Raw genomic sequence first — 13,383 nt, 5'->3', positions numbered from 1 at the left:
GCAGTTCTTAAGAGTTGCCAGGTCAAGCCCAGCATTACAGCTGGTTGGGTCCGTAAGGCTTTAAATTGATATTTTAGTTTAACACAATGTGGTATTATTTGGGTGCAGGAGACCATGACAGCGAACAAGGAATAGATGGCATGAAGCAGTCACACAAGCACAGCCTGGCAAAGTTTTTCAGTAGAACAAAGAAATGCATCTGGCTGGAAATAATCAGATATAAGTAATACTGTTCCAGTGATTAATTGTTTTTAAGGAAACATTTCTATTTGCCAAGTATTTGTAGACATGGATCTGTTGATGTTTGATGAGTCAAGGATTGTGAGGTCTACATAAACATTTGTTACATTTTAAATGCTATTGAATTGGACTGCTTATTGGTGCTGATTTTATGAAAGTAATCTGCATCCAGAAATTGCAGTTACTATTTCTTTTTTTTCCTTCCATTGCTGTTTCTATTTGCTTGCCACAGTTCACATACTTCAAAATGATCTACGTAGTGCCACATTAACCATGTTACTGTTTCTGTTTTAGAGCCCAGTGAAAAGGGACAGTGGGGATGTAACCTTGGAGACCAAGTCAGTGCTGCAGGAAGAGGATGAGACTCCGTTCCCTCCCCTGAAGTCAGAAGACAGCGGCATTGGTCTAAGCACTTCTTCCCCAGAGCTCTCTCAGCACTTAGGAGTGCCAACTGTGACCCTTGAGAGAGATGATGTCTGGAAAAAAGGGGGGAGCATGCAGAAGACTTTGCACTGCATCCAAGAGCTGCTTGCCAAGTTTGCCAGTAAATACATTTTTGGGGTGCAGTTTCAAGAAGCAAGTAATGAAAGCATCTCAGCAATGAATCTGGAGGGAAAAGAGAAAAAAGAAAATGGCTACAGATTACCTGAAAGTGCTAGCAAGAAAAAGAGTGCATGGGAAGCAAAGCAAATGACTGTACCTCAGTTTAAACAAATACTTTCAGACTTGTTCTCAGTTCGAGGATCACCGTTCAAGAACAAGAGTTCCCATCTTCTTTCTTCTGAACACAACTCTGGTAATAAAAAAGAAAAGGAAGAAGAGTGGGACTTAGAGCAAGTGATGCTTGTCTTGGGACCCCTTAGAAGTGACTGCAAGGAAGCTTTCGCTGCAGCTTGTCACCTGTTGTTGGATTGTACCACATTCCCAGTCTACCTTTCAGAGGAGGAGATGGAACAGCTGTATCTCTCTTTGTTTCAGATTCCTGGTAAGAAAAGATTCCTATGCTGGACAAAAACTTGCATATCTGAGAGTGCAAATAACAGCGTGAGCTCACTTACTTGCAAGAGTTGTGACTGGTAGTAACACTGTTTGACAGGGCTGAATGCAAGTTGCTTGTGAATTTGAGAGTTACCACATCAGTATGTGTTCTGTGTCTTGGAGCTGAGGGACGGTTTTTCTCAAGCTTTTTAAATGCATGTTCTTGTGAAAGCTCTCACTACTAAACTTGTAGCAGAAGGGCTGAAAAGGTCTTGTGGCCTGGAGAGTTTGTGGCAGGGTTCAGGAGTTTCAACAACCCCCCCCCCCAAAAAAAAAAAAAGAGAGGGAGAGAGAAGTGTTAGAGGCAGGCAGAGTAGATGGAAAGCTGGAGCTCCAAACCATAACAGAAGCAAGCAGAACAGTCCTTTCCCTTACCCTCAAAGTTGAAAGGAATTTGATTCAAGCTAACATATAAGAATAGTCTTGTATAATTGGAGGGCCTGTTTGTGCTGGGAGTTTTCATTAGTTTTAGCAGCAGCAATTACTGGCCTGATGGCTTATTGACAAGATGGGCTTGTAGTGAATGGTGAGGTGGAAAACTGGAACTTTGGGTTCTCCACCTCATTAAAAATTTCTGCTGTCTTCCTGGCAAAGTAGTGGTATGCTTATCATCTGCATGGGTGAGCTGTCTGCTTGACATGGACACTTCCATGTATTTTCAGTGCTTTCCACATGGTCAGCAAGGTACTTAGAAGATTTGTTTTCATACTTACGTTTCTTTGGAATATTGTGCTAGGATTATCGATCATTTTCAAAGTAATTTTCAACTGCACAGCCTGGAGAATAGAGTAAGGTTTAAAGGCAGAAGGAGAGAACCTATAATAAAAGGTCTGGGTTGAATGCAATGCGGGACAGGTGTTCATTTTTTCATAGTGGTAAAACAGTTAAAATATTTGGCTTTGTAGCCAGAGGTAGGAATTCATACTTGAGACTGTCTCCAGTCAAGTCCTAATAAAACTTTATCTGATTATTCACTTAGGAGAGGCAAAAGTGACTTGACCTGTTGTTAGCCATATCAATTCCTCGTGTACTTTACGGTTGCTAAAATGTTAAGCCTCAATGCTACTGCAGAGAGCATCCCTGGAGCAGCAGGCTTCTGTTGTTAGTTTTGAAAGTGACAGCTGAAAAACAGCAGCTGTAAAACTATTTGGGAGTAAACAAACTGGAAAGCAGAAATTCTTTTAGCTAGTGGGTCACAGAGATCCTGTGAGAGCTTTCTGCTGGAGAAGCAGGGGAAAGGGTATAGTTTGCTTTGAAACAAGCTCTTCACAGTTGGATTTGAGCAATCGTCTTTGTCTGTGGGCCCCGTGAGCTTGATTGAAGAATTCTTGGAAATATGACCACGACATTTAGAGTATTCAAACCTTTTTTTTCTTGCTTATCTTCCGAGGAGGTTGCGATGCCAGCTTCCCTCTGTGGCTGAAGTCCTTAATGACAGTATGCTGCTGTGTGAACGACTGCTACGTTCAGAACGTGTCCATCTTCACGCTGCTGGAGGTGATCAACCATTCCCAGTCGCTGGCGCTTGTGATAGAAGACAGAATGAAGCGATACAAAGTCTCTGGGCACAACCCCTTCCTTGGAAAGCTGCAGATGGTCACGCTTCCTCCCATTGCTCCTGGAGTTCTGAAGATCATCTCGGAGAAAACAGATTTCTACCAGGTATCAATATTCTTTTTTCTTTATTGCCCAACTACACTCTACATCCAGGGATGGGGTGGGGAAGGAAACATTGATTTGAATGTTTGGGGCAGTATATTTATGTTGCAATGACATTGCTGGTGGTTTTTTTGTTGTTGTTTGTTTGTTTTTATTGTTGTTGTTGTTTTGCTTTCATAAGCGTTTTAAAGCAATTTAATTCATATTCATGTACTTCGCAACAGGATGTTCAAAAGTGACAGGTTATTTTTGAATGGGTTTTTCGTTTCTGTGCCCAGATTCTAAGGGTGGAGGCAGTTGATTTCTGACTTGAAGGGCTAGTTTTTCTTAGCCTAAACACTAGGCTTTGGAGAACTTTGATACCACTCAGAGACATTTTTGGATAAGAGGCAATATTAGTAGGTGAATGATAACAAGAACATGCCCTTCTCCTTGTTTTCAGTATATCTATTTCAAAGATGCTTTCCTTATCCTGATCATTTATTGATATGAGGGTTGGTTCCAGGCTCTTACTGTTAATTACTGTGCTTACAGCTGCTGTGCCTGACACACATATAATCTGTAATGTTTTGACCCAGAAAATAGAAGCAGAAGGTGCTTTCCTCAGCTTGTGGTGCACGTCCCTTTGAATTACCTATCCTGTAACACCAGGTTAGGAATGTTGCATTCCTTTAGGTTCGAGTGTGTAACCTCAATTCTTGCTCTTTGCTAAACTAAGATTTGGAAATCCTTTTCAGTAATGGAGTACTTTTATGCAACAGAAAGCTTTTAAGTCAGTGAAGAAATTATGTTGTTGTTGTTGTTAATATTATTTTATTTATTGTTGTTACTGTACCCTAGAGAGTAGCCTGTGTGCTCTGGAATCAGTTGAACAAAGAGACCCGGGAACATCATATTGCCTGTGTGGAACTGTTCTACAGGCTGCATTGCTTGGCACCATCAGCAAATATCTGTGAAGACATTATATGCCATGCGCTTTTGGACCATGATAAGGTAGGTTCTGTGCTCACTGAAGCCCCATCATCACTTGAGACAGAGTTGTTCCAATGCTTCCCAGACTATTTCTGGTCCCTTCCATCCCAGCTCTTTGCTTCCGTGGTCCCTCTGTTTCTCAGGAGTCCAGCAGACTCCCTGTTCACTCCACTGCGACTCCCTGGGACTGATTCATCATGAGACTACAGCTAAATCTAACCCCCAGATGCAAGCTGTATCAGTCAATGCTGGAGCGTTTTTTGTTTTGGCCCAACTAATGTAGCATCTGAAAGCTTGCATTTTTTGTCCTTGTTTCCAAAATGACCCAGCTACATGACTTAAGTCTCAGATCATTTTGTCTTGTGTTGATTTTTTTCTAAACTTCATATTTGAACCAAACTTTTTTTTAAACATGTAGGTATGTGCCAGCAAAATCTTGACCCTTTAGTATTTAGTTCTTATATTAAGTAAGCTGTGTTTAAACTAAGTCAGTTCTTAATTACTTTACTCATCTAGTTTAATGACAAAACAGTTCTTTAATAGTCTAGAATTCATTTGTGAGAAGCGTCTTGCACAACAAAACTTACAACAACGTTCTTGAGTGTTGTTTTCATACCTTCTCACTTGCAATTTTGAAACTTAAATTTGGAAATCTTTTTAAAACCTTTTAAACAAAATTGCCAATTCTAAACACTAACTGATATAGCAATGCATTCTTATTTGTCATCTAGCTTTCAAACCTCCCTGGCACCAAATATAGTCTAAATGTGTTTACACATTAGAGTCCTGAAATACATTTCTGGCGTATTGGCAGATCTTTCTTTTTCTTCTGCAAACACTGTGGCTGTTAAGTTTTGGTTGTGCATTTGTGGATATATGGCATTTGATTTTAGCCTATTGTAAAATGAACATGTGCTCTCAAACTACCTGAGAAGGATTAGTGTTTGTCTACAGAACATATTATTTTGCTAAAAGTTTAAAAATCACTAAAACTTTACTTAGAGATAAATGCTGCAAAAAAATAACGTATCTGTCTTGTTTCCTTAAAAAGGGGACAAGGCTGGAAGCACTGTTCAGATTTTCTGTCATGTGGCATCTGACCAGAGAGATCCAAGGCAGCAGAGTAACTTCTCACAATCGGTCCTTTGATAGGTATTTTCCATTTTCACTGGTTTGGACTAATGTTTATGCTTTGTTCTGTTCTTTTTTCTGGGCTGGAAAAAACGCTTGCTGTAGAGACATGCAAGCAAAAGAAAGATCTTCACTTGCACTATTGCTTGTGCTCAATATGCATGGTGCGCTGAAGAGTGCTTTTACGTTCTTGTATGGAGGAAGTTTTTGTAAAAATAGAACAAGCTTTATGTATGAAGAGTAACTTCAGGCAGACAAGTTCCTGCTTAGCAGACACTTTTTCTCTTGCAGGGGGTTAGACTTTTTCCAAACAAAATAGAACCAACACAAAGAAAAAAATGTTATTTTCGTTTTGAGTGACTTCCTATTTATGAGATCATAACTTTTATACAAAAATGGAGACAAAAGTAGTAAAAGTCTTTCTCAATATATATGTGAAAGAACTTTAAAGCATGCTTTTCTTCTACAGTGTGAAAATATGTATGGCCTTGCTTCTGCAATTGCATGTGTAGTAGAAGAAAAAATGTGCATGATCAAGCTGTTGGTAGCAGAGATGAGCTATTGGCTGACACTTGCTTGAACATGCGCTAAACCTGTTCCCTGCCACTACTTTGTTGTTTGCATTAATTTTTTTAGGGATTTCAATTGTTCTTATTCGTTCTGGTTTCTCTGTTCAGGTCTCTGTTTGTGGTACTGGACAGTCTCAATTGTTCAGATGGCGCAATTGGTGCTGCAGCACAGGGCTGGCTGATCCGTGCTCTCTCACTTAATGATGTTGCACGGATTCTTGAACCAGTCCTGCTGCTGCTGCTTCATCCAAAGACACAACGCACGTCCATCCACTACATCAAACAGAAAAATTCAGCAGGTAACACTGTTCTTGGGCTGAAACTGTAAGTGTTGGCGTAGCATTACATACTCCTGAACACCTACAGAAGGTGGTCTCTGAACTGTGATGGCATCCTATTACTGAATAATAATAATAATAACTGGCCTCAGTTCTGTAGGTTCCTCCTCATCCAAGTACCTCTGGGGATGCCTAAAGCAGAGTTCATGAGTAAGTCATGCTAGTTCAAGGCCTAATGACACTTTCTGTTAGAGTGGCTGCTCCTACACTGTTGGTTTAGATTGCTTCTTGCTTTGCTCTGGGATCTTGTCCCACACTTCTCGTTGCCATTCCCAGATGATCCACACTGCATGTGCATTCACTGTTCACAGGATGCCTTCTCAAGCAAAACTAAGTCTGCAGCCAAATGGAATTCAGGAGCAGTTTGGTGACTGCATCAGTCCAGGGACTATTCCAGTAGGCAGGATGGACAGGCAAACCTTACTCTCTGCCCAGTCTCACCCTAGCAGACCAAGCACACTCATACCAGATTTCTTTATTCAGATTACGTCTCTTGTTATTGATTCCCCTGGCATCATGCTAACATAATCAGACAGGTTGTGAAGCACACCTTGCTGTTTTGGGCGCGCACACACACAACTCTAATTCTGCCAGCTTCTGAAGATTAAACTGTCTTTGTCCAAAGATCATCCATCTTGATTCAAGAGGAGAGTTGACCCCTTGTGGTATACAGCTTGAGGTATCCCACAGCTAGAATGTAGAAACAAAGAGGGGGTTTTGCAGTTGAGGATCACCTCCAGCCACCAAAATTTAGGAATATGCCAGGGAGTCTTTATCTTGAGTGACTAAATTTGACAGTTAGATGCTCATCTTAAGATCTATGATGAGAGTCATTATGAACCACATATGATCCTGTGACACGTGGAACAGACAACTAGTGTGACAGAAAACTCTGGGGAGTAGGTGGAGAACACTGAGATGTAAGTGCAGACTCAGGGTTTGCTCCAAGCATGGAGTCCTCTGAAGGCTGGCAGTCTATTCAGCTGTGGGATTGCTGGGAGCAGTGCGGATATGAGATGTCCTGCATTATATAGCCCAAGTCAAGGTTCTTTCCTGGAGCAGATCAGGAAGATAGCATAGAAGCGTCCAGTACTTTCTTCAAAACGAAACTTCTGTGTCATCTGTCTCTTTCATTACTGTTAACCTAGCTGTCTGCTTGCATAATTGTTTTTCTGTCTTGATTGGTAAGTAATTAGATGGCAGACACTTATAGCATCCAAAGAGAGTTGTTCAATAGATGCTATACAAACACAGAGCTAATATATCCCTTCCTTGTTCCACAGCATGAAAACAAGGAAAACATTAGCTCTTAAAAAATAACAACAATAACTTCAGTTCTTAACCTTCTAATTTTCTTGATCTCAACAAACATTTTATGCTCAGAAAGCATAAAAAAGATTGTCACAACTAGGGAATCGTAGCATAAGAGGAAACATATGCTTAGGGTTTTGATCCTCTTGCACTTAGAGTAGGTTAGTACTGCTCTACCACTTTAAAAAAAAAAATCTTACCTCAGAAAAAAATATTTTTTTTTCTCATTGCAATTAATAGACTATTTTAAATCTTTTTATTATTTCTTACAATGATTTATTCCATGTAGAGGATATTTGTATAATGGCCCATTATATACTCTTCTTGATTTTTTTTTTCCAGAAGATATGCATGTTTGGCTTCACAAGAAAAAGGCCTCGTTGAAAGAGTCTGGTGTCTCTGAGAGCAATTCTGAGGAAAACCTTCCATTGAGCCAGTTTACCACCGTGGATAGAGAAGCAATTTGGGCAGAAGTGGAAAAAGATCCAGAGAAGCCAGAGTTAAAAACTGAACAGTTTGGATTGCAAGAGGCATCACTTTCAGTAACTTCACAAGAGGTAGACGGTGACCAAGACAATAGTGAGCACACAGAATCAGCAGACACCAGCACAGGCCGTGACAGTGAAAATACATCTTCTTTTTCTCCTTCTCTGGAGCTGCAGGAACTGAGCAATGAGGACAATGACGGTGCTGCAGCTGATGGCAAAGAGGCCACAAACCATGCAGGTTCCTTCCATGCATCCCTTCCTGAAAGCTCCAAGTCTAGTATAGCGCTAAACCTTGTGCGTGCTGACTCCGAGAGGACTCAAGCATCCGAATCTCTGTCAAGCGATGAAGAGCTGGACTTGGAGCTCCAGGAAATTACCAACTCTAAGTTGCTCAAGCAGCAGAAGGAAAAACAAGAGATGATTGAGGCTCTGTTCAAACATATGCTGTTATATTTGCAACCTTATGATTCCAAGAGGGTATTATATGCTTTTTCTGTTCTGGAGGCAGTGCTTAAAACAAACCCTAAGGAATTTATTGAAGCTGTAGCTAACACTAGCATGGATACCAGTTCCACAGCACATTTGAATCTTATTTACAACCTCTTAGCTCGCCATCAGGAGGCTTTAGTAGGGCAGAGTTTTTATGGCAAGCTTCAGACTCAGTCCCCAACCATGTGTCCCCATTCTCTTCTAATAGAATTGCTCACTTACCTCTGTCTCAGTTTCCTGCGCTCGTACTATCCATGCTACTTGAAGGTTACACACAGAGACGTGCTTGGCAACAGAGACGTTCAGGTAAAAAGCGTGGAGGTCTTGATTAGAATGATGACCCAGCTGGCTACCATGGCAAAGGCAGCAGAGAGTAAGAATGTAGAGTTCATACGCAACTTGCTTGGAAGATGCAAAATTCAGGAGTTTGTTCTTCTTTCTTTGTCTGCATCTATGTACACAAGTCAGAAGCGGTACGAACTGCTTATGGCAGATGGAGTTCATAATGTGCCTGAAGAAGATCTTTTTGAAGAGAGCCTAATCAATTTTGGACATGATCAAATATGGAGCGAACACCCGCTCCAGATTGAGTTGCTGAAGCTGCTGCAAGTACTGATTATCTTGGAGCACCATCTTGGACAGACTCAGGAGGAGCAGGAGAATCAACCAGACCTCTCCAAGGAATGGCAGCAGGCTCTTAATTTCCAGCAGGCTATCGGTGCGATGCAGTATGTCTATCCACACCCAATAACTTCACAGGGATTATTCGTCTCTGCTGTTGTTAGAGGTTTGCAACCAGAGTATGGCTATGGGATGCATCCCACTTGGGTAGGCTTGGTCACATCTTCCCTGCCCTATTTTGGAAAGTCTTTAGGCTGGACTGTGGCACCATTTGTTGTACAGATATGTAAAAACCTGGATGAGCTTGTCAAGCAGTATGAAAACGAAGCTGTGAAGACATCCATGAAAACATCTGCAAGGTAGGAGTCGGCAGTGTGGGACTTATTGTGCTGAAACTTGTTTTTAAGTTCCCCTTACTACAGAGTAGTGCATAGTAACTTACTCATTTAGCACTGTAGCTCCCAGAGTTTGATTCTGAAACCCTGCTGCATATGCAGGCATCTGTCCCTTGAGCCCAGATGAGGTGGATGCAGTACTGTCGCAGTAGGACTCACTGCAGTCGGATGAAGAGAGGAAAGGGGACCAGCAGCAAGAATGACCGGCAGCTGTGATGCTGCTTGCCATCCAAGTACAAAGAAGTGCCCAGTTCTGACAAGACTCAGGATGTTGGAGGACTAACTGGGGATAGAGACCCTGCAGAAGAAAAATACAGTGATACTGTTGAGAACAGTCAGTAAGTGAAAGGAGTAAGGAAAAATAACATTAAAGAATTATGGTGAGGTGGGGAAATCTGTTTTTAAAGATCTAGACAAGGAATTGGGGTTGTCCAAGCATAGTCTGTGAATCGTCTGTTCTGATATTCCAGAATTCCTTAACTATCAAATAGAAATAGATCTCTCTTTGAATTTTTACTCATGGAAATGCTGCTTGGCCTGCTGAGCTCTTTTATTTTTATTTTTTTCTCCAAAGCTTAACCACTAAAAGAGAGAATGTTACGCCTGATTACCCACTAACCCTTTTGGAAGGTCTGACAACTATTGGTCACTTCTGCCTTCTGGATCACCCTAATCAAACTAAAAAGGTAACTGCTTAATGCCTACCACTTGCTTGACACCATGGCACCTGTTCATCAAAGCATGCATCCCTTTTTACTCAGAGGTGATTATAAATCAATAAAGGAGAGCTTGAACAAGAAAGATAGCCTTAAAGAAGCCTGATAACACATCAAAGCAAGTGAATTAAGTAAAAGTGTAAGGGAGGGGGGGTTGAACTTAGTTCTTTTTTATTTGAAGAAAGGAAAGTTATTTTTAAGTAAAGTCATTCATGATGATCATAGTCACACAAATACTAGTGGCATGCAGCTTGTCTGTAGTTGCTTTGTCATTAACAAAATTTTCTGGTTTTGTTTGAGTTGATAACATGCTTTCTGATGTATTCCCTACATTTTTGTTCTCATAACATCTGGCATAAGAGGATATTATATTAACAATTTTCAAGGCAAATTGATTCTCTGTGACCCAAAATGGTCAACAGCAAACTCAATAGACTTTAATAGCAGCAGTATAATTCAGAAATAGAACAGCTGAATTATTTTTAAAGTTGTCATTACAAAAGAGTCTCCTAATTGCAGAATGAGAACACTCTGTGGTGCATAATATGATGTATTTTAATATTCATATTTTTGCTTTCCTAGTCATTAGCTGAGCCTGCAAACCTGAGAAATGCTAGGAACGCCATTTTGGAAGAATTGCCTCGTATTATTAATACTATGGCCCTTCTTTGGAGCGTTATAAAGAGGGAAGACTCTCAGAAAAGACCAACTGACTTCTTTGGAACAACTAAAGGCTCTTCCTCAGCGTACTTCAAAGCAACCAAAGTAGGAGTTCTTTTAAACTGCTGTATATCTCATCATCCCTGTAATCTCCTCCCTCACTAGTGCATTTTACATAGAGTTCATAGAAATAGCTTTGCCATTTTCAGAATGATATTGGGGCATAAAGAATTTTTGAAGAACTCTTACGAGCTCCTGACTTGCACAGTATCTACAGTATCTTCCTACAAAAGCAGATTTTTTACATGTTCCTTCTGCCCATCCTGGTCCCTTACCTGACCTTTTTATTTATTTATTTGCGTGCATGTGTATGTATGTGTTTTTTTTCTGTGAGCTTCTGTTACTAATTGTTGTAGAGCTAAACAGTTGTCTGCACCTTCTGCAGGTGGTAGAGCATCTACCTGAGGGAATAAAAATACTACAGGCTTTTCCCTTTTTCTGTAGATATTAGAAAATTATAGTAGTGAAAAGTATGTGTAGGAGAAAAACCAACACAGTAAGTTTTTATATTTTGCAGTCTGTTTTCTAACGTACATGCCTCCCTTCTCTAAGAAGGACACGTAACTCATAGGCAAATTAGCAAAACTGGCCTGACTGCTGAACATACAAAGAGATTCTTTTGTTATTGTGTATTTTGTGAACATCTTTGGAAAAGGAAGAATATTTTGAAGACTGAGTTAGCCTTTACCTTCCAAAGTTAAAAGGAATATTTTATTTTTCCCCCCCTCTATAGACATTAAGAACTAAAATACTGGACTTCATGAATCCATTGACAGCACAACTTGGAATCCAGTTGATGGCAGCAATTGCAGCAGTGTGGAATAGCAAGAAACCTCATAGGAATCAAAGTAAAATGAAGGTGAAACTAAAGAGAGGAACTCTGGACTTGGTTATAGATAGCTTGATTTTTTTTTTGGTGTTCTGTTGTTTGTTGGTTTTTCTTTGGTTGGTTGGTTGGTTGTTTTACAAGTGACAAAGGCAAATCTAAAATGTTTTTGTTTATATGTAATTCCACAAAGCATCAGGGCTACAATTAAATCTTAAATAATCAGATAAAAAATTACAATCTAGCAGTTTATCTGACAGTAATAACCATTTTTTTATTCAGTAATGGATTGTAGTCTTAGTATTACAACTTGCCAATTTTACTTTAAATATCTTGGATCAGCTCCATTTCCAGAGAAGGTTTAGAGATGTAATATTCCCTGGAACTAAGCATGTATTCAGAGCAGAAGATCTTTCTTTTCTGCTTTTGTTTGGGCATGCTGAAATTCATACAATCATAGAATCATCTGGATTGAAAAAGACCTTCAAGATCATTAAGTCCAACCATCAGCCTGAGCTACCAAGCCGTATCATTAAACTGCATCTCCCTCAGAGCCGTCCTTCTCTCTCTTAAATACCTCTAGGAATGGGGAATCCACCACTTCCCTGGGCAGCCTGCTCCATTGTTGACCACCCTTTCCGAGAAGAAATTCTTCCTAATACCCAGTCTAAGCCTCTCCTGGTGCAACTTGAGTCTATTTCCTCACATCCTATAACTTTTGTCACCTGACAAAAAAGACCAACACCTTCTTTGCTGCAGCCTTCTTTCAAGTAGCTGTAGAGAGCAAAGAAGTCTGCCCTAAGCCTACTCTTCTCCAAACTAACCCCAGTTCCCTCAGTCGCTCCTAATTAAGTCTTGTTTTATAGTCCCTTCACCAGCTCTATTGCTCTTTTCTGCACACGCTTGAGCACCTCAATGTCCTTTCTTTAGTGAGGGCCCCAAACTCAGTACTCGAACACAGTACTCGAGGTGCGGTCTCACTGGTGCTGCATATGAGGGGATGATCGCTTCTCGTCCTGCTGGCCACACGATTTCTGATACAGGCCAGGATTGTGAGAAACATCTCAAATAATTTTCTTCAGATAGAGGATTTTCTGTGAAGCTATTTTATTCACAATTGCAATGGCAGGCGTCCTGTCAATCAGGAGAGCATTTTAGTAAGCAAATCATAACCTTTTATTCCCTATTACCCGATGCCTGATCACCTGCCCTGTTTCCTCACTGGCTGAGTACTACAGGTTCACAAGCTACTCGACACTCCTCTATACCATATATATACAATTATTTTTTTTCAACCCTTTAATTTCTCCTTTCTTATGTTTTGAGAACTTGTGATCTTTGTTTTACTGTTCTCACACTGCTCATCCTGTTTTTCTCAAGCTTCTACCTTATTTTGGAACAGTGAGGCCTTCTACTGTCCACTTACCTACTTAGCATTTCTCCTTATTATGACTACACAACTACCTTGGAATACAGAGAAGTAATTCTCTATTGCAAAAACACAACTTTGTTTCTCACAGGATGCCATTGGCTTTCTTTGCCACCTGAACACACTGCTGGCTCGTGTTCAGCTGGCTGCCAACCAGCACCCCCAGGTTCTTTTCTGCCAGGCAACTTCCCAACCAGTCTTCCCCAAGCCTATATAATTGCATCAGGTTGTTAGAACCCAGGTGCAGGACCCAGCACTTAATTGTCTTCATGAAGGTGTTGGGAGAAATCTGTCTGTGGGGAGATTTTGCATGGTTGATTTGACTTCTGTCGTTTAAGTTTTGTTTAAGTAATGATATTTGAGTTGTTACACGGAAAGCTGCTTTTCAGCTTTGTGGTTTACGTGGTGCAGGGATCTGACAAATGTGGGTTTTGTTTTGTT

The 13,383-nt window shown here is 40.5% G+C and overlaps 1 protein-coding gene across 4 annotated transcripts in view; it reads left to right on the top strand.

The window, feature by feature from the left end:
* DOP1B (DOP1 leucine zipper like protein B) overlaps positions 1-13,383 on the top strand; it is a 49,430-nt gene that overhangs the window by 22,396 nt on the left and 13,651 nt on the right. For 2 of the 4 annotated variants that reach the window (XM_082762502.1, XM_082762501.1), the window contains exons 14-22: positions 535-1,225; positions 2,669-2,940; positions 3,778-3,930; positions 4,961-5,061; positions 5,718-5,908; positions 7,601-9,215; positions 9,826-9,937; positions 10,550-10,732; positions 11,421-11,546. In XM_082762502.1, the coding sequence (XP_082618628.1) occupies positions 535-1,225; positions 2,669-2,940; positions 3,778-3,930; positions 4,961-5,061; positions 5,718-5,908; positions 7,601-9,215; positions 9,826-9,937; positions 10,550-10,732; positions 11,421-11,546 (3,444 nt within the window). The remainder of the gene's footprint in view (positions 1-534; positions 1,226-2,668; positions 2,941-3,777; positions 3,931-4,960; positions 5,062-5,717; positions 5,909-7,600; positions 9,216-9,825; positions 9,938-10,549; positions 10,733-11,420; positions 11,547-13,383) is intronic. The other 2 variants (XM_082762504.1, XM_082762503.1) reach the window with 2 other exon arrangements.

The sequence above is a fragment of the Aythya marila genome, assembly GCF_965140915.1.
Source record: "Aythya marila genome assembly, chromosome: 1".
Taxonomy (NCBI): domain Eukaryota; kingdom Metazoa; phylum Chordata; class Aves; order Anseriformes; family Anatidae; genus Aythya; species Aythya marila.
Note: the sequence above shows the minus strand (reverse complement) of the source record. Positions and strands in the feature narration are given on the sequence as shown.